The 27,227-nt window shown below is 38.7% G+C and overlaps 1 protein-coding gene across 3 annotated transcripts in view; it reads right to left on the reverse strand.

Moving 5' to 3' along the window:
- The window catches only part of LOC134745455 (protein-L-histidine N-pros-methyltransferase), a 92,477-nt gene that overhangs the window by 47,015 nt on the left and 18,235 nt on the right, over positions 1 to 27,227 (reverse strand). For all 3 annotated transcript variants that reach the window (XM_063679499.1, XM_063679498.1, XM_063679497.1), the window contains one exon: positions 2,816 to 3,006. In XM_063679499.1, coding sequence (XP_063535569.1) covers positions 2,816 to 3,006 — 191 coding nt within the window. The remainder of the gene's footprint in view (positions 1 to 2,815; positions 3,007 to 27,227) is intronic.

The following is a 27,227-nucleotide window of genomic DNA, read 5'->3' on the forward strand; positions in this document are numbered from 1 at the left end:
AACGCTGTAACGTCGGGACTATTAGTTATCTTGAGAAAAACGTTTGCAACTATCATAAGGTAGTAACCTAGTAACACACTCAAATCATACACTTTTTATGAGCACGAAAGGATTTACGTATCTATTTCCTAGTTTTTGTCATTTTCCATTTCAAAATAGTACTCATATCTATTCTAAATTCAACGTGTTATCTATCTATAGGTACCGACAAAATCAAATTTTCAAATTTATATTAATCATAACACGTCTTTCTTGAATTGACATTAGCCGGTAAATCAAAATCAAATTCAATTTGTGTACCTAAATGAGGATGTCCCTACAATTCCGTATGTTGACACAAATAAAAATCAATTCTATCAAGTGTCATTCGTTCGAAATGTATTCGTTTAAATATTTTTGTCCGGAAACTACATATTAGGAAGGCGTTTATTGAGTCATATATATTAAGTGCCTTGGTGATGATTAAATATCCTGTAGTCTCACTGGGATTACCGACTACGTTTATGAATACCTTGCGAATTGTTCATAAGTATCAGACAACATTCTTTATAACATAAAGTAAAGCCAAATGGTTTAAAAAATTCAAAGCCTTATTTTCTGTAATCATTCCAGTCCAAAAACAATTTTAAAAGCCCCATTTTTGTTTTAATTTGCATACCACGATTTTCATTCTAAATAATATATCTATACTTAGTTACAACCAGCCACTGTAATAACAATAATAAATCAATGAAACATATTATAGCTAAAACAATATGAAAGCGACCGAAACGAGAAAAACAAAGTACTTACTAAACAAATCAATAGCAATTATTTCTCTCGCAATATCTATCTAAACTTTATTTAACATTGATTGGCGTTTCATAGACAACTTAATCGAAATTATTTCGAAATCCAATTCAATTGAAATTTTCGTAATTCGAACGTTGAACGGGCAATATTTCTACGCCAATCTGAGTTAGCGCGAAATCCGATGTACAAACATGCAAATCAAAGGCTCGGTCGCGCCGCGGTCCTCTTGAGCAGGCGAGTAGCAAGTGATAAATAAAACGTAATTGAGAGACGGAAACAGCCAATGAGTAAATCTCGTCCGTCAATTTATTTAAATTATTTATTAGTGGCCGGCTATAGACACCCGCCGTGATCGCTTTCAGTGCCGTTCACAGAGCCCCGGACGCGACCAGTGACTCCCGACCCGTAATCGCGATTATCGATATCGATACTTTTACCATACACTGTACCGTACCTACCTACTAAAATTGTTTTAAAAGAGGGTTTTTATCACTTTTATCCCTAAACCCAACCAACCAACCAACAGACCAACAAGACATTGTCGATAAGAATCATAAAACATCGTCGGTTTTTCATTTCTCCTCCAACTAACCAAAAAAATCGCGTTAGAAACGAAATTAAATAAACGCACCTATGTTAATCTAGCTCTAGAGCAAATAGTAAACGTTACTACAATAACAGTACATAATTTATCGATAAAATGATATTGATGAACGCGCAGCGCTTAGTACTTGAATTAGTTAATTTGTGCATTCACGACACAATGGACGAGGAAATAATATACTCATACATACTTACAGCTACCGGGAGTGTAATTGGCGTAATTGGACGAATCTGGACGCACTTAATAATGCCCAATTGTCGTGATTCAAATGGCAATTCATCGTTTGTGAAAGAAATGATTCATTACTTTTAAATCAAAAAGTTTGATGGCGTGTTCGTTAGGATGAGAGAAAAGTTTTCGTTCACTTACACTGATTTGTAACTTACCTTGAGTTGAACTTCCATGATTTACGCCGTATAGTTCTGCTGTGGTCGGTCGTTTTGTACAGTCAGTTGCAGAGAAAAGGTACCACCCATGCATACAAACTTCTGGAAACACAGGTACATTGTGTTTCCTGTTTTATACTAAGTTTAACGATAAAGATTGAAATTCACACATTTTTCGGGTTCCGTACTTCAAAAGAAAAAACATCAGAAAACTATAAATTTGTAAAAAAAATATATAAAAAATAAGACAAAAAAAGGGAAATTTGTATGGAACCCGGTTTTTTATAGACAATTAATTGAAGGAAGTTCTTTGCAAGACGAGGAATTAAAAATTGGGTTTAGGGTTCCGTACCTAAAGGGTAAAAACGGGACCCTATTACTAAGACTCCGCTGTCCGTCTGTCTGTTTGTCACCAGGCTGTATCTCATGAACCGTGATAGCTAGACAGTTGAAATTTTCACAGATGATGTATTTCTGTTGCCGCTATAACAACAAATAATAAAAAGTACGGAACCCTCGGTGCGCGAGTCCGACTCGCACTTGGCCGATTTTTTTAACTTACTACTCTTACTAACCAGAGTGGCTACGTTCCTGCGCCCCTGCGAAGTAATCCGTATTTCGAAATTCGTCTTTCAGCATCTTATAGTTCTTGTATTATCCAATTGATGACAGATTTCACGTCCATATATTATGTCATGACCTTTGAAAAATCGAGTAGGTACATCCTCAAAAATGAGACTAATGCAATAATAGGTAATCATCGTCCGTAATCATTAATCACACTATAAGTGCTTCAGGACGGCCTTCGCCAGCACAGCAACCGACACCCTCCATCCAGATTACGATAGACACAATGGAGAACAGACTCACGTGAACATGTCAATGAAAGCCGGCCGGAATGTCTTCTTGTCGTCCGAGTCCAGCTACTGGAACTAACAGGTACGTGTGTACACATTCTCGGTGATTTTCAATGGAGGCCAGTAGGAATTAGGAATGCCGGCAGTCTAGCTGCTTGAATTAACATAATACGTACCCATTAATGTCGGTGATAGACCAGAAGTGCCGAAGTACGGCCTTGGCCAGCAGATACCAGATCTGCGTCCAGACCCACGTGGACTTGTCGATGGAGGCCGACAGGAACGCCTTTGTGTCGTCATCTGGATCTAGCTGCTTGAACTTCTGCTGGAGCTCTGGACTGAGGAGGCTCTTGTCCACACGATACCACTGCAATACAAATGCTTTTGTTGAGTACTGATTTGTTTAAGCTTTGTTTTTGCAGGAAAATGAGAGGTAGTCGCACATTAGCATAAATAAATTTTCAATACAGGAGGCCTTACAACATCTCTTTACTCTCTGCTACCTCATTGGTCGACCAGCCGTGGTCTCCTGTTGATGCCTCGTAGAACATCAAAATGTACATAATAGATGTCGTAGTATTGGGTATACAAAATGATGATGTAGGTACGCAGCTTATGCGGTTATACTTAATTTCATGCTTTTACATGAATTAAATGTGTTATCTGAACATGTTGTTTGATTACTGCTAAAACTTGTCGCGTAGGATGGCTGTGGCTTTTATTTATGGGAGAATTAGTTTAGATTAACTGTCTGATAATCTGGTTTAATAAGCATGCAGGAATGAAACATTCGACATTTAGGTTTCAACTACTATTCTTTAATATAAAATTTGGTTTTTTCTGACAACAAATTCAAATAACAGTATACATATATCTAAAGTAGGTAGTCATTGTCTGCCTATTAGATTAGAAATAGCGTTAAACGGACGCTTAAGAGATTCAAATGGAACATTACTCAGGTATTAGTAATGACATGATTGAACATTGCGAACATAATCATGCCGTTATCGGACCATTCATACCAAAGTTTCTAAGTACATTAAGCACAAGCGATTGTGCTCCGAACTACAAATCGATGTTTAACAACCCGAGCCCTTAATGAAAGTGTATAAAAAGAGTAATTCGAGTGCAAATAAGAGAGTGGAGTATGAAAGGAGCGTGTAGCTCGTCACCCGTTGTGTGTTTAAGTCAGCCGCCGCGGCCCTACAAAGGGCCGCTGTTAATTTCACGCTGCCTCAAATTAACATTTCTTTACGCCACAGAATAATAACAAATTAAAAAAACTTCTCGCCTCTACATGCCGTAATGACTGAGCGAGCGGGACGCCGCGAACTCATCAGCCCAGCTTAATTAATGCCGGATCTGTCTTTATATTAAAAATCGAAAGACGGGTGTGTGATGAAAAAGATAATTATCCAAAACCGGTAGTCGAAACAATCGTCACGGCGCGTCGGCGGCGGCTGGTAGCAGCCATTCAATTTTTATTATGACTTTGATACGATACGAGGGCTCGTAAATAATACCCAAGTGTTAAAAGTTTACTTACTTGTCCCGTATATGATAGGACTAACTTTAGTTTAACAACATCATATGTATTGCAATATTGTGCGTTTCCTTTCAATCAAAAGATTTAAGATTTTAAATAATTCATCTACAGCGTTTTTTAAATTGTGTTATGAATAAATCAATTTCAGGATCAACTTCATCCATTCAAAGATCTGCCTACTTAAACAAAAAAAAAAAAACACTACATTATTGCAAATTACGATCTGACGCCAAAGGAAGCATGAGGAAATAAATATTTAATATTTGAATCGACTCCTGATTGCGAATCGTGTCGGTGATTATGCAATGTACAATCTTTACATTTAAAATAGTCTACTTCAGAACTATGGGGTTCACTAGGGGGCTTCATTCTATATTTTAAAAAAGTACCTTACCTACTTATATTGGTATTAGATTTGAATTGCTTAAAGCTTAAAATGTGTGTGAGCGTGACACAGTTGTTCACTTCGACTTGATATATAAAGCCTACCAACTTTTAAAAGAGTAAAACGTATTTAAGAACCGCTGATTTATCGAAATTATTTTACAGAACATAACAAAAGAAATGGTCAAATCCAAATGGAGAGAAAAGAGAACATTGATCTTGTGCTCAAAGTCACAAATAATACCTAGTAACTTATCCTGAAACGTATATACCGTCTCTTAAAAACACCCATTTTTTACTGGGAACTAATGCAATGCGTTATCATCAAGAAAGTACACTTACTAGAATTACCCCGTTATTCATAAAACTTAGCAAACCTCTGTTAAATTTTGTCCCATTCTAACAATCACAAATGACAAAATGACAAATAAGGGCTTGTTAGACTTGACAAACGTTTAAGAATAACGTATTAGTCACCAACAATTTTACAGAAAATAAAACAAGTTCAGTAAAGAAGGAAAGTAAAAAGCTCCAACTGAATCAACCCCTTATTATGAGACTGAATTGATATTAGATATTGATTAGATAAAGAGAACAGAATGCAGGCCAAGGCGAAGGCGAATTATCCAGACGGAATACAAATTGTGGAAAATTTCGAATGCCGATTGCCGATCGTTGATGATATTCTGAAGTGTAAGGATCGTTCGTGTCACTTGTTTTCCGATTGTTATCAATAACTAATACATAAATTTACATATTTTGTGTTGCTGGTGAATTTAAAACATTAAGCACTGATTTTCTAAGAGCAAACGACTTAATACGATACGGCTTAGCTATTATAATAAACACGTGTGAGGTGAAACTACACGATGCGACGTAACTATCTGAATTTGTTGAACGTCCATTTTGATCGTAAGAAAAACATTATATATTTCCATTACTGGAAATTATACTGTTAACCAGCCAAAATAGAAATTTCGTAAGTCAATTAATTAAGTTACCGCGGCGGTATCTATTGAAGGCGGCGGTATTTATGACCTGATATTTTTTTAGATAAATTAATAATTTGCTACATACAATGCAATAAAAAATATAATAATAATATGTTATGAGTAAGCTATTGATATGCTGTGCCCTTACAGGGTCCATGTGAGACATTGTATATTATAATTTACATCTATACTGTACCATGGTTGCAATAAAGAATTATGAATTATGAAGATATGAAGTAAATAACGTATTCTCTTGAATCTCCACCATGAATTTCCATAAAGTCACGATTTCCAATGTTTTAAGCTATACCTATAGCTATATACTATAGCTATAGTTTACATTGAAAGTATTTATAAAGCTTTTGTTTCACGATTTTTTTCATATTTTTTGGATTGAAAAGTTATAGGGGGGGTTTCACATTTTTTTTTCTCTCGGAGCAATTATTTCCGAAAATATTAACTGTATCAAAAAATGGTTTTTAGAGACATGTATTTGTTTTTAAAGACCTATCCAACGATATCCTACACCATTGGGACAAAACAAAGAAAAAAAATTTTTTTTTTATAGTTTTTATTTTACCGTTCTGTCGCAATGCATGATTTATGTATCGATGCCAAATTGCAGCTTTCTAGCACTTTACGACCACGGAGCAAATCCTCGGACAGACAGACGGACGGACGGACATGGCGAAACTATAACGGTTACTAGGTGACTACGAGAAACCCTAAAAAGTCAAAATTTAACACTAACCTATTGGCTATGCGCGATGCTCGAGGAGGGGAAATACAATAGTACCAAAGATAGATATAACTCCGTAATAGATGGATACAGTCTAAGGAAAAAACGTGCCTCGAAAATCAAGAAAATTTGATTCTCGTTCAGAGGGCGCTACTAGTTTTGGCCTACAGTCGTATAGATGGCGTTGACGGTTTCGTTTGTTATTTAACAATTTTAACGCATATCAGTGAAAGAACATGGGTCAAAATCATAAAAATAATTAATGAAAATAAAAAAAATCATTTATCTATATTTAAATACATTCTATCGTATTTTTATAAATCTTAATTTTTAGTTTTAAAGTGTGTCGACAGATGGCAGTGAATTTACTGGGGTTACAAAATTTTCTATGACAGTAACGCTCTAGTATCAGTTACTCTATGATAGTACATTGTGCAACATGGGGATTAAGTTAAATATTGCAAACGAGAGTATAGTTAACGAGAGTATAGACTCAAGTTTGCAATATTATTACGCCCCGAGTTACACACAATGTTTTTCATCACACTTGCGATATAAAATTAAGTATAAAGACAATTTATCTATAGGATAACCTTACGAAAGTCCTGAAAAGTTACGCGGTTTCAGTTTTAGCACTAATGATAACATGACAAACAATACATTATGACTTAAAACTTTATGTCAAACTAAAGGACCCCAATAATATAAATGTATAATCTTAGCATTAACGACTTAATTTATTTTCAATACGAAAACAACAAAGCAATAAATGCTCTCAATATACATATTTGTTAATTAATGTTATCATTATCAAATATTAGTAAAAGTAGTATTACGTCGATATCGCCAACAGTAATCGTATAAACCACATAGCAGATGGCAGGTGACATGCTTGTATATTCACCCTGATTCTTAACAATAACAAAAACGAAGATTCCTTTGGATATAAGCATTTCGATAAAACATTCACAATCAACATAAACATGAACTATTTGTATATTTGCTTCCGCCTTGGTGTTTGTGAACAAAATGACTTTTTATGAGGCACGCTTTAATATTCGACTTCAGCACGAGTAGACTAAGATTTGAATGAATAAAAATGACCTCCTTGGCTCGTTTCAGATCTACCTGCTAAGGAAGCCAGATCGACAATGATTTATTTAATCTCGAGGTTTCGAGGCCGAGCCATGACTATAAATAGGTACTTTGTTTTCGAGTTTATCTGGGTTACTATTGGCGATTTGGTCCATGGATAATTTATATCTACACCACGTTGATAAAAACAGGAAAGACGTAAAACTATATTGTATCGCTTTTAGCCTACATAGCACACTCATAAAATTGATTACATTTTTAACTTAATCTGAATATATTAATAAATATGGGACGAATATTATATTTTAATCTTGTATTTAGATGTGAAGCACTAAAACAATTAAAGTAAAATGTTGCATACCTAGAATAGAAAACAAACAACCTTGACATTAGTAAAGACATAGGTTTTTAAATAATTTAGAAAGCAGGCGACTAGACAACTTCGCGATGCAAGACAGTGTTAGCTCCCCTGAGACCGTCTGAGCTGTTTTGGTCAATACTAGGTCGCCAATCCCCGAGCGAAATTGCATACACCGCCTTGGCAAATATATTTAGGAATATGCCAATCTTTGTTCACCCGTCCGTTGAAAGATGTCAGTAATCCAAAACTGACTCACGTTGCAGAAGAATTTTAATAATAATCGTAATTGTTTACCACGGCATTCGACGAGTCACATCGTTTTGAATACGATCATTATCCCAACTCGTTAGCGAGAAGGCCAGAGAGTGCATCCTTCGGATAGGACGAGCTCTTTGTACAGAGGACGTTAGTCCCTGGGCTAATGAATCAAATCCTTTAGTGTGGACGCATTGTCAATACGGAGCGAAATATTAACGACCGAGCGCGAGCGCACAATGCCAGATTAATTCTCGTTTAAATGTGTGAAATCGTGGATGGCTGGAGGTGTAGAGGCGATTGTGGCCGATATTAATGTGAGTTGCTCTTTAAACCAACCGGTATACCTCCTATAAACATTAAGTCTTGTAAAAATGCTTAATGCTTGAAAATGACTTCATTCATGCGTCATTGTAAAATACCTACTCATGTGCCAGATTAATTAGGGCATTTTTTCAACAAATAAATTATAGTGTTTGTTGACCAATCTACGCGATTGGTCATTGTAAAACTTGTTTCGTGTAAATGATCAAATAAACTATTAAGAACATACACTACCTACTTTCTAAGACGAATATCTCTTTTACGACATAAGGTAATAGGAATAATTTACATTGAAGTGAAGGACATTGTTTTTGTAAATAGATAATAAATAGTACTGTATAAGTATTACAAATCTGTTGCAGCTTACTGTACAAGGTATTTTCTACTTAAATCTTGTAAAAACACGGATCTACAGCTCTCGATGTATCTGCATATAAAATGAATGGTGAGATGTAAAGGCTGCCGCGTTTGCAGCAGGTTTTGTACTTTTTGGACCCATGTACGTAGGTACATGAAGAGTAGTCTTTGAGACCTGAATAGACCTTAAGAAATAGGACTCCGTAAATTAATTATGACTTTAATTCCTTTGCGACAGTTGCTCTTTAATGAAAACACGGTAATCCATTTAAAGGCAATAAACAAAACATTTTATAGAACAGATAACTTAATTATCATCATGAAATTCTATAATTGGTTCTTTTAGTTAGGTACCAACTTAAAAATTGTGACGTGACCCGGTTATTCAACCAATTCATATTAATATTTTAAATATATTGTATCATCTCGTATATCACACGTTGTCACGCGGTTTTATTTGTTTACCTACACACCTACTTTAATATTGTATTTTTATTTTTTCAAATTTATGCAAGAAGTCAATGCGTATCCGGTATTATCCCTAAATGCATAAGATTATAATTATTTCTTTGCAAAGTCTATATTTGTATGTTTTTTTCAGTATATTAATTCAGGTGTACTTCCGTTTGGGCTAAATACCTTTCGCCAAATTTCACTTCCCAACAAACTTATCGCAGTAGATTCATTCAGTTTCCCAAATGAATCTTTGGCTTTACACTTCGCATTTAATTTATTTGGTCAAATTATCATTTGGCATGATTTTACTATGTCAATTTTTTTAAGACAAAAACTTATTTAGCAAACATAATATAGCCTATTTAACGCTGATTCATACGATATGTGATTTAATGTATAATTTAAAACATATATAATATGTGTCACCTAGCAACGGGAAAACACGCACGTTAATCTTTTTTCCCTTAAATAAATATATTTTGGATTATTTCTGATGATTCTTTGGCAAATTGGAAGTGGTGAAATATACACGATCCTCAGATATTGTTATCTCTCCACGGAGACCGCAGGTTGCAGATAAAAACCTGAAAAAGCGCCGTCATCGATAACCCGGCCTACATGACAAGCTGTCATACAGAAAATAAACAAACAAGAAAATATATCTGTGTAAAATATCAACATCAACGGCGAAATTTACAATATCTACAAGTGATTACTATTGTTATTTATACTACTGACCCTCGTGGCACCAAGTCTTGTGAGTACGTCAGCCTTGTCGTTGTGCTGTTTAAGTGCTTCAAGTATATAGCAGTTCTGCAAGGTAACGGCTGTTACTTTGGATGAATCTTCTTCGCTTTTCGGAAACGTTCCAACGAATTAAGACTATATATGTGTTGTAAATAATTCCTTTTCATTTGCTATTGAGGCCTTACGGTGACCAGAGGATCGCACCAGGATCATCGTATTACCTTATATTTATGTAACATTTTTATATCCCTTTTATATTGTGTTGTAAGTTTTATATTTAATTTAATTATAGAATCATAATTTAGCATAATTTTACATTTAAGATGAGTTCCACCTCCCATACATTGATTTGCCCCCACTGCTCCGAATCGTCTCGTAGATTCACGTCACAGGGCCTTAAGACGCACATTACACGCCTACACAAGAACGTGGCTCCTCAGCGCAGCCAGCCTTCATCTGCTCGGGTGGCTCCCCGCGCCATCCAGTCCGTCCCCCACAGCCAGCCCGGGCGCGCCACTACATGCTCACAGGGCTTGCAACCATCTGGGGACACCCTCAGGAGCCTCGGCACTCTTAAAACTTCAGTACGGGTGCTTCGTCACATACCCCGGGGAGCGAGAAACCTGGCGGCGGAAAAACTATGCAACGTTATTAGTAAGTGCATTGAGACCAATGAAACTACCGATTGGTGTGCGCTACTTACTTTTGCATATTCGGCGCTAAGAGCACCCGACGTTGAGGCCCCGGGCAATCTCACGTCTAAAGTGAAGAATAACTTAGTTGCCACCGGATTTTCGTCTACTTCGCTTGAAAATGTAAGTGCCGCGGAAGTTTCCTCCCGTATGCCCTCTGTCCTAAAGACAATAGAATATAAAGTCTTCGAAGGTGATGTGAGGGGCGCCGCTCGCGTGTTAATGTCAGATGACTCTATAGCACCTCCGGGTCCTGAGACTCTTGCCTCCCTACAGACAAAGCACCCGCCCCCGTCCCGCCCTTTAATTTTCCCCCGGGAGCCAGATAGGACTACTCAAGCCTTGACCGTTAACTTAGAGGAAGTAGTCCAAGCGCTTGGGACTTTTCATAATGGGTCAGCCGCGGGCTTGGACGGAATTCGACCAGCTCATTTAAAAGAGTTGACGTCGAGCTCGGCTGCCGACAACGGGCAACGGTTGCTTGAGTGTCTCGTTAAACTCTGTAATTTTTTACTCAGTGGACAACTAAACCCCGAAGTTTGCCCGTATTTGTATGGAGCCTCTCTGTGCGCGTTAACTAAAAAAGAGGGAGGCGTACGGCCAATTGCTGTGGGAAGCACCTTTCGGCGTTTAGTAGCAAAACTGGGGTGTCGTGCGGTAAGGGAACGAATGGCTGGGTATCTCCAGCCACATCAATTAGGCTTTGGCACACAAAGAGGGTGTGAAGCCGCTATCCATGCCACTCGCACATTTGTAGCTGACCCAGCAAACACAGACTGCGTTATCATCAAGTTAGATGTTAAAAATGCCTTCAATTCCGTGGAGAGAGACGTTCTTTTGAGCGAAATAGAACAACATTCACCGTCTCTATACCCTTTTCTGAACCAAGTTTATCATTCCCCGTCTAACCTATTCTACAACGACTCCTTGATCCTTTCCCAGGTGGGTGCGCAGCAGGGAGATCCACTCGGACCGCTCACCTTCAGCCTCGCTATCCATAAGATAATACCGTTTTTAAAGTCACCTCTTAACACATGGTATTTGGACGACGGGACATTGGGAGGAAAACCTGATGTTGTAAAGCAAGACTTGGATTTTCTTCTTCCACGTCTTAAGGAGATGGGTCTGGAGGTGAACGCGACCAAGTGTGAATTTTTCTGCTGCAGCCCCACTTTTTCTTCTTCCTTGTATTCTTTTCAGACTCTGCTTCCCGGTCTCAAAGAACTTTCACGCACCACTTTTTACCTTCTGGGCTGCCCAATATTCCCAGACGCCATCCCGGATGCAATAGAGGCCAGGAAACGGCTCCTTCTGCGCGCCCGGGAGCGCCTCAATAATATAGGTACCCACGTCGCCCTAGTTTTACTTAGAATGTGTTTTGCGGTTCCAAAAATAACGTACCTTTTAAGAACCACCCCGACGTGGTTGTGTCCTGATGAAGTGTCTTCTTTTGACGACACCTTAAAGGATACAACAGAAACCATCTTAAATGTGTCGCTTTCTGATGACCAGTGGACCCAAGCTTCTCTGCCTGTACGTCATGGTGGTCTGGGTTTACGGCGCGCGAGGGACGTAGGCCTGCCAGCCTTTCTAGCGTCAGCGCATGGGGTCGTTGACCTTGTCTCTAAAATGTTACATTCTCATGGAGACAGGGTTACGATTCCCTTTGTTAGCGATGCGCTGGCAATATGGTCAGATCGTTACCCAACTGTGTCCGTGCCTGAGGCTCCACAAGTGCAGAGAGCGTGGGATGACGCGGGTGCCAGAAACACACTTGCCCGTCTCTTGAGTGCTGCTACGGGTGTGGATTTGGCAAGACTCCGGTCGGTGTCAAAGGTAGAAGCGGGAGCGTGGTTACAGGCATTACCTTCCCCTCACCTGGGAACACTCCTCGACAGTGACTCAATGCGTGTGGCTGTAGCTCTTCGCCTGGGCTGCGATGTTTGCATATCTCACAAATGCATCTGCGGCTCCACGGTGGAAGCTAATGGCCATCACGCATTGAGTTGCTGTCGCTGCTCAGGAAGATTTCCCAGACACCACGCGCTTAATGACATCGTCCGGAGAGCCCTAATATCCGCAAACATACCGTGTGTTCTGGAACCACCGGGTCTCTGTCGCACCGATGGCAAAAGGCCGGACGGTTTAACGTTGGTGCCATGGCAGAAGGGGAAGTGCCTACTGTGGGACGCCACGTGCGTCAGCACTTTCGCCGCGTCACATCTCAGCCGGACGGTGCAGACACCTGGCGCTGCGGCAGAGTCGGCAGCTTCAAGAAAGAGAACGAAATATTCCATCCTCGAGGCAAATTATTATTTTGTACCCCTCGCCTTCGAGACAACGGGGTGTTGGGGGTCTGACGCCATATCGTTTATTAGGGAGGTGGGACATAGGATTAGGGAGAGGACCTCTGATGCTCGCGCGGGTTCGTACCTGGTGCAAAGGTTGGCCATCGCTATCCAACGTGGTAACGCGGCAAGTGTGATGGGCACCTTTGCACCCGGTACAGCTCGCGGAGGTCTTTTTGAATAAAATATTTTAGTTAGTTTTGTAGTTTATTGTTTAATTCCATTTTTTTTATACACTGTAATGTCATGTATTTTTTAGCAAACGTTTTTTATTGGCTAATATTATATCCCAAAAAGATGTTTGATCAAATTGTCACTTAGCAAATTTGGCAAATATGCATCTCTATTAAAATGTTTACCTAAATATGCTGTGTTAGAATTTTGAATTTAATATATTATTTCTGCTGAGAACCAGGTGCTTTTTCCATCTTTACTGAGAAGAAGCTTCTATAATCATAACATATCGGACAAACAAAACTTGTATGAAATTTTGGGGACATTTTTTTCTCGTATTAGTCTCGAATCTCGATTAATTAATTTAATAGGATAACGAGATGTTAAACGTTTTTAATTGAAATGTGGTTAAAATTTTGGTGGTCATTGACTATTTTTGGGTTAACAATGATTAGTTCGGAGTTATTTGCTTTAATAAAGACTGTATCGTTACGTATAAAGACCTTTACTTAGCCGTTTTTTTTTGTATTACATGTATTTTTATTTAAAAATTACACATGTGTTTAATTAATGCTTTAATAAGGTACATGTTTCGTCCTGGGAGCTCGACGTAAAGCATATGGTTTAGACAAAATTTACTCAATTCTCCCGAGTAACAATAACGATTTCGGACAAATACTACAAGAAAATTTACGATGTGCGAACAAATCGATATTACACCAAAAAAAAAAATCACACATGATGAGACTCGTCTCATCTCGTCTCGCCGCAATTACACATGATTCGTAAAGCGAATCATCTGGGCATAGTGTAATCATTTCTTTAAGTTAAAAAAAAAGGTTAGGATCTGTGCATGGTGGCCTTTTAGAGAATATGGTATGTTACTAACGATAACTCCGACTTTGGCATCCAATATAACTATCATGCAGCGTTTCTATCGACCCGCTCTAGTGACAGTTCAACGCCATGTATGTCCGTTAGGCTTTGGTTTTAGCTGATTCTTTTAGCTGTCTCCCTCATTCCGCTTGCATCAAAAATTGAAGGGAATCCAAAACGTACGTGAATAATAGTATATTTGTGAAATTGAAAAATTCACCACATTTATTCCGCAGCTACTCAATTGAGCAATCATGAAGAGGACACTTAGATAACATGTTTAGGCAGCTTATTAACCTTTTGTTTCTTTAAATCGTACCCAGGAGTCAGTGAAATAGTCTCAAATTAAGCTCGATAGGCTTGTTCGAAATGAATTTGCTGGACGATATTGAAAGCATCATAGTCCCTAAAAAAAACCTTATTTCAGATATGGCTTAAATATACCCTCACATCAAACCCCTAGATCATAGTAATACAAAATAATTACACATATCAACAGTTAGACCAGCTTATATCTGTCTTTATACTTAACGATACAATCTTTAGGATAGCAAGATTTAACAAATGGAGTCTTAATTTTGGTGATCATTTACTATTTTTGGCAGTAAAAATGTTTTTTTTTAACGTTACATTTAACTATATCTGTTCATCGGTTAAAAATCAGCCAAATAAAAAAACTGCATGCTCTAATTGGGATGTAAATCGTATGCCATGCAATATTTTGGGAAATGTTAGTTATGCCTAACGATACACTTGACTAAATAATACTTGGTAAAATGAACTAAAATGAGGGTTGCCCAGGTAATTATTTGTTAAATAATAACTTGCAAAAAAAGAATTTTGCTCAATCAGATTAGAACTAACCTCGACATCTCTAAAACAGTCCTGTAATTTGGTATGTATGTTAATTAAAGGTCTCTTTTTCATGTCCACACTATTTGACATTTGGAGACCTCGAGGAATGATAGCCATCTTGGAAAGAGTGTAACGTCCTGGAGAAATTTGCGTTTTACTCTAAATCTACGTTCTCTATGAAAATATGGTGTAAGGCAACATTAAAGCTTATTAAATTCTACACAAAAAAAGTCGCAGTCGAGTAAAATGTTAATATTGGGGTAGAACGTGTACAAATCTATAGACAAAGGTGGAATTCATATTCCTCCAAGTTTCCTATTAAGAGAATAGCTCCTGAAAGGCTAAGCTATAAGCGCTAAATCTGGATTCAGCAATTATTTTCTATAACAAGATGTATTTTTTCCGCAAAGATATCTAGGACTTTTTTGTGAAGAATTTAATAAGCTTTAATGTTGCCTTACAACATATTTTCATAGAGAACGTAGATCTAATTCTAAAAAATGGAAAATGTTTACCATGCTGGAGAAATTTGCGTTTTAATTTAGAGTAAAACGCCAATTTCTCCAGGATGGTAAACATTTTCCAAGATGGCTGCGATTCCTCGAGGTCCCCAAATGTCAAATAGTGTGGACATGAAAAAGAAACCTTTAATTAACACATACCAAATTTTAGGACTGTTATAGAAATTTCGAGGTTAGTCCTAATCCGATTGTGCTAAGTTAGCAAAACTCTTATTTGGCAAGTTATTGGGTAAAATAGTTTGTGGTGTGATACTTTTGGAAAAGTTTTTGGCCCATTAATTCATCAAACACGTCAAATATGACATATTTACTGCAATTTCTTTTAAAAAAAAGGTAAACATAGGAAAACAGCATATAAAAGCTATGTTCTTACTAAGTGGCGTGGGGATCCCGGTGGATTTGCCGTAAGCGGCTCGGGAGCTTGTTTGCCGGGCGCTCCATTAAAATGGGATCAGCCCCTATGCAGATCTCTGGACGCTAGAGCGGAACGCGAGATGCATTTAGTGATGTTCCAAAGAATACCTACCTACCTATTCCTACCCTGGTTGTCCAAAGCAACATTTATGTTTTGCAGATGTGTTCTATCGAGACAATATTGAATACAATATGGAAAGAAAAGCAGTTGATGAGAATTAGGAGTGAAACTTTTACGTTTTCAGTTCAGTTCAGTTTCAGTTTCTTTATTCATAACAAAAGTTACATGTCAATTTTTTTATACATATTTACATTAACAATAATCAGTATCTCATTTTAATAATAATCACATAACATTGTTTTTATTTATACATTCATCTAATGAGTAGTTACGCCTTATCTATTAAATATTCTTTAAGCTTACTTATAAACATATATATTATCTGATAATTCAGCTGACTTCAAATTATTTGGCAAACGATTATAGATTCTAGGACCTATTATTTTGTTAGGCATATTGTGTTACATATTGTATTAAAGAAAGCTACATACATTTCTAGCTTTAGGCTAGGGAGCTTGTTTGTGGGGCGCTCTATTAAAATGGAATCAACCCCTATGCAGATCTTTGGACGCTACGCTAGAACGGAGATGTGCTTAGGGATGTCCCAAAAAATACCAACCTACTCTGGCTCTGGCAATATTGCAATATGGAAACAAGTAAAAATTCTTAGGCGGCGATTCGATAACCGATAAGTAGATGAGAATTAATCATAAATCGTAAATGATTGCAAATTGAGAGTGTTGCGAAAAAACTTACATAATAAGTCATTGCTAATGCTTGTGAAATAAGTGTGTCTTACGCAATAAAGAATTTTGAATTTTTTTTTGAATGCTGGCGGGGAAAAATCCTTTTGGAAATATTCTAAACATTGAACATTGTTATAACAAAAAAATCAAATTTGTCAATAAATAATAATAATAATAATGTTTGGTTTTTGTTTTTTATCAATTGCTGGGACTGTATTGTAATTTGTATTGAATTGTAAAGTTAACTTATTGTGCATCCTATTCTAGTTTAATTTAAGTTAATGTAGTTAGTAATTAATTAAGTTAATTTAAGGTAGTCTTATGTAATACAAATTTAATGTATTATAAGGACCCATTTGCATGCTGCCAAAAACAGCTAAAAAGGCTAGACCATGTAACTTTTATAATATCTATGTAAAACCCTTTTTATGTGCAAATAAATGATTATGATTATGAATTAAATGTGGCATTATATGTACAAATATCCTTGTGTATAAATAAATATGTCATATTTATGGATATAATTATAAAATCCTTCTATATTCCCATGAGCCAGGAATATTCCTCATCACTAGCTGCTGCACTACTCACGGATATGTATGAGCGCGGAATATTCATTATACAAACACCGGGCTGCCCGGGCATTCTAAGCTCTGTGTGCCTGGAATACGGATCAGAATACTGATTGATGTAGTTCCAAGAGCGAATTTAAGTAACGGTTTTGGAATCGAAATTTTATCATAATATAAATACGTAGGATGATATGGTATGACATTTTCTGCATGTAAATAAGAATAAGTAGGTATTGGAAAAGTCACTTGTATAAAATAACTTTCTATAACTATTTTTAAAACCATTCATATATGTATTCGAATTTACTTGTAATCAGTAATCACACTTTAATTTTCTTTCACTACTGACATTATTACTAGTAAAAGGATTTTCGCCCAACGCCCAACCACTAGAACTCGACATGAAATTTGAATTCAAATCGCCTTCCAATTTCCCGCCATTAAAATAGTAAAGTGAATTCATAGATGGTGCGATTAGTTTGGACCTACAGCAGACATTGCTATCACAGGCAACCATGGAAGCGGCCCGGGGCAATGATATTACGATAGCATTGATAGCAAGTCTCAATTAAAACTGCTTGCGAAGACTTATTGCCGTGAAACAATTGATTTCGATTAACGCCCGACAATGGCGACAATGCTACTACTCGATAAAGCATTCCATTACATACTGCTGTTGCCTCGCGGCTGGACATGCTTCGACTAGTATATGTCTTGGACATTGGACATTGGTTTTAGTTGCACGTGGTCGTAAGCTGAACGCCGAGATACATTTTTACAAGCGGCTACACAACAAGTGGCAGTTGCTTTATAGTGTGAAAAAAAAATTGCCCTCGAGGAAAAGTGCCTTAAACCTTAAGTTAGCTCATTTTACTTAAGGGACATTCTTATATTTTTAAAAACAAACTAAACCATATATACCTAGATATAATCTATTTCCTGGTCCATTGGAAAATACTTGTGCCGGTAGGGAAAGAACAGGCTGATAAATTTCGATGGACATTCAGTGCTTATTTACGCGTGGCATTAAATACGTAATGCGCGTACATCTAGAACTCATCTGAGACGTGCTAACCATTTAATAGCCTAGCTCGATTATTTTGGATTTATCATAATTTTCAGTAAACAAATGTCCTATAATAACGCAATTACACTAAGATTGCCACGGTTGGCCGTACCGTCACGACGCGCCGGAGGGGCTGCGTAATTGTTTCAAACTCGTCTTTTAATTGTTCTATCGGGACGGGATTTATAGGCGACGTGATCTCGCGCACATTCATTTTGACTATACTTTTGCACGGTCGTATAACGTTTTAAGTGTACCAAATTTAAACTTTAATGTGTGTTCATAAAGTTGAGTTTGATGTAATTTGAGGTCAGTTTCGAGGATGCGACAGTTACTCGTCGATTTGCATTGCGATACTTCCGCATCAGAGCATGGGAATGTAGGCTTTTAATCAAACCCTTGGATTTGGTAATGGAATCTTCAATAAAAATAGAAGGTTCTTTTACGTTTTTTCACGATTGTTAATCTTTTTAGAGTAACAGTTATCTGAATGAATTTGGATTACCTAATGATAATATACCTTGCGCTCAGGGAGCAGGGCATTGGCTCCTCATTCTCTACGTATAGGTAACTGCTTATGCCCAGTAACTTGAAGGGTAAGTGATCTCTCAAACAATATGTATGACGAATCGGTGCAAGCTTAATTTTGCCAATAGTAAGACCAAGTTGAATATGACACGCGACAATGTAAGTTTTTTCTAAACGTAAGTATTATAAATCGAATAAAAATTAATAAACACATCAAATACACTTAAAAGTGAATTTATTATACCAGCAGTCATAAATGTGCTACATTTAATAAATAATACTAAAAAACTTTACTCTTTGCTACACTTTTTATTTTGCAGCTCGTACTTAAATGAAATGAAATAACATTGCAATGTCTGTTTGTTATAATAATATTTGTACAATCTTCTTATAGATCAAAAAGTTGTGCAATCTGCTGAGATTTAGTTTTTTCGGTAAATACTTTTATCTACCTACTAGCTTTTGCCCGCGACTTCGTCTGCGTGGAGTTGGTAATTTGGGTGGCAATTTTTTTATGCAATCTGCTTTTTATCGATTCCCTATACAAACTTCCACCCCTCTTTTCACCCCTTAAAGGATGACTTCTGGGATAAAAAAAACTACCCTATGTCCTTCCCCGGGACTCAAAATATCTCAGCTATCTCTATACCAAATTTCAACTGAATTGGTTCAGCGGTTTAAGAGTGAAGAGGTAACAGACAGTCAGACACACTTTCGCATTTATTTTATTTTATTTATTTATACTTTATTGCACATAAAATAAGTACAAATGGTGGACTTAATGCCTTAAGGCATTCTCTACCAGTCAACCACTGGGCCAAAAAGAGACGTTTGTTGGTGCAGGCTTTGTACTGTATTTGCTTTTACTTTACTTTTACTTTACTCCCAGACTTTTATAATATTAGTATGGATTAGTATGGAAGTATGGATTAGTACGGATTACTTGACAAAGACATAGCGCATTCACAGTTGCATCCTGAAGGAGCACGGAATTCGCTTCGCAACACAACGACAACGCGTGAGTTTGATCCTGGAACGAGTTAACACCCTGAATCTGGGGGCACGGTAGTGCCCCCGCCAATACGAGCAAAGCGAAGCGCAAGGGCATTACCTACCTTCTTTCGAATCGCTTCGTCGTTTTTTAATCGACTTCAAGATTCCAAAAGGTGGAGGTTCTCAATTCGGTTTTTTTTTTACGTTTGTTACTCCATAACTGCCATAACTCCGTCATTTCGGGACCGATTTTGAATTTTTTTTTTTCTGATTGTAAGTATATACATACAGATTGGTCCCGTTTTTGTCAAAACGCAGTTCTGATGATGGGATCCATGAGGAAACTCCTCAAATGTTAAAGGCATACATATAGTGATTTTAGTATTTTTATCAACAACTCAAGCATTTACATTGAAAAAAGTGACATCTGATGAAGTGGAACTGCTGATGATGATCAGAACGGAACTCTTCAATGACGAATAGTTCACGTTTGGCGATTTGTCCTCTTCGTTATGTTTGTTAAGCAAGTTAGATTTTCAAGAAACATTTTTGTCAAGCTCGAGTTCTGATGATATGAGGAATCGAGGGAACTCGTCAAATGTGAAAGGCATCCTGGAAGGAAAAATTGAAAAGACGAGAGGCAGTGGAAAGCCTAGAATCACATATCTGAGCCAAGTAAAAGAGAATGCATCGTACGAGCAAATCAAAAGACTGGCTCAGGAAAGAAAGGACTGGCAATTACTCCACCGACAAGAGCAAAGCTCTTAAGTGATGATGATGATGTGAAAGGCATACATATAGCTTGTCTAATTACATACCAATATCGCTAGCCTCTATTATCGCTAAGGTACTGGACGGCCTGATTGATCGGCAAATGGAGAAGCACTTGTCACTTAACGATGCGCAATTTGGGTTCAGACCCGGTTTGTCTACGGAGAGTGCTATCCTTTGCCTCAAGCAGACTGCGCAGTATTATACGACCAGAAAAACCCCTGTATTTGCTGCTTTTTTAGACCTCTCTAAAGCATTCGATCTGGTATCGTACGATTTGTTATGGGATAAGTTAAGGAAGGAAACAACCCTGGCACCTGAATGCATATTGTTATTACAATACTGGTATAACCACTAAAAAACCAAGTCAGGTGGGGAAGCGTGGTCTCTGGGGAGTATAGTTTGGGATGTGGGGTGCGGCAAGGAGGTCTGACCTCTCCCAGACTTTTCAACCTTTACATGAACCAGCTGATTGAGGAGCTTAGTAGCACCGGAGTCGGTTGCCATGTAGGAGGAGTGTGTATAAAAAACCTAAGCTACGCTGACGATATGGTGCTGCTAAGCCCTTCAATCAGGGCGCTCCAAAGGCTAATTTCAATATGTCAAGGCTATGCGGAAATGCATGGCCTAAAGTACAATGTAAAAAAAAGTGAGCTTATGTGAGGTTTTCAAGCCCAGATCTAAGACCTACACCAGTTTGCCTGATGTAAACTTATATGGCACACCTCTGCTTAGAGTAAGCAAGTTTAAGTACTTAGGCCATTGGGTTACTGAAGATCTTAGCGATAACTGTGATATAGAGAGGGAGCGTAGGTCGCTGGCCGTGCGGTGCAATATGCATACCCGCAGGTTTGCACGTTGCACACACGCAGTTAAAGTAACGCTTTTCAAAGCTTACTGCCAGTCTTTCTACACGTGCAGCCTGTGGGGTAGCTATACGCAGCGGGCGTACAGCGACCTACGAGTGCAATACAACAACGCTTTCAGGATGCTGATGGGGCTGCCTCGTCACTGTAGCGCCTCCGGGATGTTTGCGGAGGCGCAAGTCGACGGCTTTGCGGCCATCATGCGAAAGCGGTGCGCCTCTTTACTTAGCCGCTGGCGGGGCAGCGCTAACAGTATCATGATGGCGTTGTTAGATAGGTGGGACTCCCCTCTGCTGCAGCAGTGGACAAAACTCCACACTGCAGTAAAATAGGTTAATTTATACTTAGGTATGTAGGTTAAGATTAGTTTTGTAATTCTTCTAACACTATTTTATAAGTTAATGTTATGTAACTAACAACTATGGATTTATGTCCGAAATAAAATTCTTTTATTATTATTTAGTGATTTTTGTATTTTCATCAACAAACCCAGCATTTTCATTTAAAAAAGTGTCATTTGATAAAATGGAACTGCTGATGATGATCAGAATGGAACTCTTTAATGATACATAGTTCACGTTTGGCGATTTGTCCTCTTCTTTGTGTTTGTTAAGCAAGTTAAAGGCTTGGTCAAACACAAGGCACGACGCAGCGCCGCGTCCGCGCCGCGTGATGCCTGTTCAAACAGGTCGCGCGCGGATCGCGCCGGCCTCGCGCTTGTGAGATACGTATTATTAACAACGATCACACTTACATTTTCACGAAAAAGTTCACTTTTGCTAAGGTAATCCGTATATCGATATAAATTATAATAATTTAGCACAGCCAATAACACAACTACCTTTCATGTATATTTCGTGACCATAACTGTCAGAACATAAGTAACGTAAACTACTAATAATAATTAGCCACGATTAAATGTGTATTAGTTTGCGTTAATTATTCTATAATAAATTAAAATTAAATGTAGCAAATACATTTGTTAAATTCAATTATTACGCTAACCGGATGTGCGGTAGTCTTAGATGACAATTTTATTATTCCGTCTTAAGCTAATAATAAATTAATCTATTTATTATGAGCCTTCCTAAATTACTAATCGGTTTATTTTCATATAAATTGTATTTGCTACATTTGATTATTACGATAACCGGATGTGCCGGAAACATCGTACTTTGTTTCTCCTACCAAGAAGTGGTGGAAGGGGTAAAGCCTGATGTAATATAAGCGGGTGTCTGACAATTGTGAGGCACTTCTCGGTTGGAGTGCTAACGACGAGGAACCAAGTTAAGTGTCAATTTTATATTTCTATTATTTGTGATTTTTATGACTTGTTATATCCTTCTGTGTGATTTGCTTTTATTATAGTCTGATGGTATGTACGTTACAATCTTCAATGTGACCTATGATGACCTAATAAGCGTGATTTTAAATGAGTTTTTAGTAATTACTACGTAACGTATATTCCAACTGATTACAGTGTAATATATGATATACCAGCCCTTGCTAGTTTTACTACTGCTTTAAATTATGTCAAGTATGTACGTTAGGGTAGCCAGTACTAATAATAAGCCACCAATATATTGCGCAGCGTACTTACTTGACTAATTTAACAATACAATATTAAGATTTTTGGTAATGGAGCCGATTATGTAAATCGATTATATGTTTAGTAAGTCTACAATATACTTTTACTTATATCCGCTATCACAAATATATTACTTCATAATTAAATAATATTTACACTTTTCATGTTTTCATATTCAAACCTTGTAGATAACTAGTTATCCCCTTAATACATACATTACCTTAAGCAGTAACTAACTGGTCTTAATTAAATACTGCATTACCTTCTTATTGCCTATTTCATTAATTTTAATTAATTAAATAAAGTATATTACTATATCTTTAATCAATAAATCTGACACGCTCTTAACACGCCCTCAACGCGCGCGCGAACGCGGCGCGATGCGGGCGTGACTCGCGCCCGATACAGCAGCATGCGCGCGCGGAGGGTTTCTCATTCATGTCCGACTGATGTGACCCAGCGTGCCGCCGCGTCCGCGCCGCGCGCGTGTCTGCGCCGCGTGGACGCAAGGGGCCGCGCGGCGCGGGGCGCGATGCCGGCGGGACGCAGTCTGTTTGACGTCGCTAACCTGTTAGCATGGGCGGCGGTCGCGGCGCGACCGCGGCGCTGCGTCGTGCCTTGTGTTTGGCCAAGCCTTAAGTTTTCAAGACACATTTTTGTCAAGCTCGAGTTCTGATGATGGGACCATGTGGAACCGAGGGAACTCCTCAAATGTGAAAGGCATACTTAGGTATAGTGATTTTTGTATTTTCGTCAACAAATCCAGCATTTACATTTAAAAAAGAGACATTTGATGAAGTGGAACTGCTGATGATGATCAGAATGGAACTCTTCAACGACACATAGTTCACGTTTGGCGATTTGTTCTCTTCGTTATGGACACAGATCCAAACTTGGACCCGGATCTGGACATGAACCCATTTTACCCCGACTCGGACCCGGACCCGGAACCTGGACTCTGACTCGGATCCGGACCCAGACCGGACTCGGACCCAAACCTGGACACCCGAACCCAGACCCAGAACTGCGATCCTCACAGAACCGAACTGCTATCAGAAAAGTGGGTTAGGTTAGGTTAGAACGGTGACCTTTACAGTGGGTGGTTTTACCTTCTTTTCTACATAATTATATAGGCAAAAGATGCTTTATCATTTCATTGTCTGGAATTAAGAGTGTACCATCAACAATAATCTTTCAACGCCATCCCCTATTGAAGTCGGTTTTTTTTCTTAAAAAATATTTTAATGTAGTTTTCTCAATCAGAATTGATCAACTGGTTGGCCGGGCCTAACTAAGCCATGTGTGGAATTAAAACCTAGGGCATGCTATTGATAAAGCTCGGTTCCGGATCAGGTTTGTCAAAGTTGTCAAGCCGCACGCGCCGCAGACGAGCCGTCATCCAAGGCGTGGGCACGCGCGCGCCAGATTTACGAGTGTATTTAAACTGGTTCTACATTAAGCACCAACTGGGCCGATTTGATCGTAAAATCAGCCGTTATGTCTCGAGACAATATCGTCGCTCGTTACCACCCAAGCGCTCGACTGTTAAAATAACTCCAGGTTAACTATGGGTCAGTTCTAAGTCGATCCCACTTTCATTGAAGCCTATTATCGAAACATTCCGCCTGGTCGACAATTAAATTCCAGGAAAGATCAGTGTGATAGAGTTGTTTGCCAATGGAAAATTGTTGAAATAAGCAAACGTTCATTATGTGCGGGCGCTGGAATGGAAATTATTCAATGGCAAAAGGAGCAATTAAGTGCGCTCAGAATGGAGTGTCGATTGTCCGAACGCGTTCGGCGATCGCTCCACCCATTGTCCGCTGAAATTAACAGCGGCAAAAAGCAGCCGTTTAAACTCTCGCGCCGTCGGAAATTAGAAGTCGTTTCGGGAGTAAATTTATTTTAACGAATCGACGGTTTTTGGTTTCATCATTACATCCCATAGGATCTACCGGTTAATTGGTGGATCGAGTTTTACTCGTCTCCGTCTAAAATATCACGCAGTTCGGCCATCAAACGGGAATCGAATATGGAAGCCTTTGATTGAATTGATTGAAAAAGAAATGGAGAGGGGCGCGGGTCGGCGCGGGCCGGTCCGGATAAATATTCCCATAGGCTATGCAATCGCAAGCGGATCAGGTTCTCTGGCGATCCATTGAAACGTGCCCTCGGGTTTAGCAACAAATCTGCTAAAACTGGAACAATGTTTATACTGGATCGCATGAGCCTTCGTTTCCTATAGGCTCGGTAAGGGTTTGGAATTACATTTGGTATTTTTATAGCCTGTACACGTCTTCGAACGCGCGGGCGACACATTCCCGGCGACGCTACGTTTTTGCAGCACAACTTTCATTAGACACCGCACGCCGCGCCGCAGGGACCGAAGCGACTCCTTTTAATAAATGAGTTATGCGTTTATATCCAAGATGGCCGCCCGTTTAATCCCGCTCGGGTGTCAAGAATGTTACGATTACCCGGACCTTTCCGCTTAATAGTTTAATGTAAATCGTTAAGAATGCAGAAAAAGGCAACGTGTCTACTCTACTCTGGGACATTTTAAAAGTATTTTGAACTGCCTACTACGTGGTGAGGGGTGGCAATTTCTGTTGTGTAAAAAAAATGTAATTATTTAAAAAAGACGCATCATATAGGTATAAGACAAAAAGCATAATGTTCTGTTCTAATAAAAATCTTCCGTTAGGTATTGGAAAGAAATGTTTTTTATCGAAATAAACATCGGTCCCTGGTAAGACAGCGTAGCTGTCAGAAGTGGGATTCATCAAAAATGTGCACAGGTATTTCCACATTCGGCGGACGCGCACGCACAACCTTTTTGTTAGCTGTAAACGTCCGCAAACTTCGGTGTTGTCAACTGTTCGTGTATTTATTTACTCATTCATACTTTTCTTGTATGTCTGAGTCCGTTATTGGGCTTCAACTCGGCTATTTTTCTGTCTGCGCCAAATCAATAGAAAAAGTTATCTCGGTGAAATTTAAACGCGGCGCTTAATGGCCTATTAAAACACCTATCAACTAAGAGCCGTTTCGCAGACTAGTTTATTTTTAATCGAGATTTATATTCAGAGACTCTTAGGAAATAAAATAATCACGGCGGCGTTGATTTGCATACAATGGTAAAATAATTTTACGCGCGTTTCGCCGCGCTTAATTCTACTTTTTATCCGGCCTTCAGCGCCCTATCTACGAATCAAACGGACTGCTTGCCGCACGAACATTTAAGTGTTAACATTTTTGAGAAGGCAGTCGATTACTCTATTTATTGCTCGGAATATGCTTTCGTGCACGATTCTTTCAAATTTCAAATCGTATTTAGTGTTAAATTGGAAATATTAAATGGACGAACACTATCGATACTTTTCTACTGCTTCTACTCCGAATACTTTTCTATAAGTAAGCGTTTTACAGTTGTTGACCGTGAAAGTCGTATCCCCGTATAGGTATTTTATTTACGTCTCGTATCGGCCATAAAGCGCATCGTCGGGCGCCTCGGTCTGGGTCAGACTGCGTGGCGCACGGGCGCGGGCCGCAGTGTCAGAGCAAGCAACCAATACGGCAGCCACCGCGGCGCCTAACACGCCACACGCCGACTAACCATAGGTACTACTAACAATTAGGTAAGTAAGAAGAGAAAGCCTAAACAATTCACATTCAGGACAAACGTCGCCAGTCATAAATTCAGCACAAAAGTGCGAGCGACGGCTGACTAGCAACAAAAGGGCATGACTTTTCCCGCAAAAAAGATGATCCTTAATCTGATTAAATCTCCATCGCGGCCGACGTCGGCCCGTGAAAGATTAATGAATATTTGTGCGAGGATTCCCGGCGCTGGGTTGGCACGTAGCGTTGTCATAATCATATTAGCTCCGAGGACCGGAGGCCGGCACGCACGCAGAGCAGGTACCTACATACTCAAGGGTCCACGGGTCCATACCCTTGGTGCCGTGACACCTCCGCCGCACTTCCGCTCAAAGTTTACGACGTGTGTGCACGATACGAGACTTTACGCGGACGTGAATGTAACGAGACACTCTTATTAGTCTAGTTTCGGACACCTTAACTGACACAGAAATTGCTTAGGTAGTTTAATTAAACAAGTACCCATTTTTCTCGAAACTGTGATGCGTTTTAAGCGATATATTATTTTGGCTTTTTAAATCATCCATAACAACATGATATCTAACTCAGGAGACTTTAGTACTTATTACTAGAACATAAAACGATAGTACAATTTAAATCA

Source organism: Cydia strobilella, chromosome 11 (assembly GCF_947568885.1).
Source record: "Cydia strobilella chromosome 11, ilCydStro3.1, whole genome shotgun sequence".
NCBI classification, from domain to species: Eukaryota; Metazoa; Arthropoda; class Insecta; order Lepidoptera; family Tortricidae; genus Cydia; species Cydia strobilella.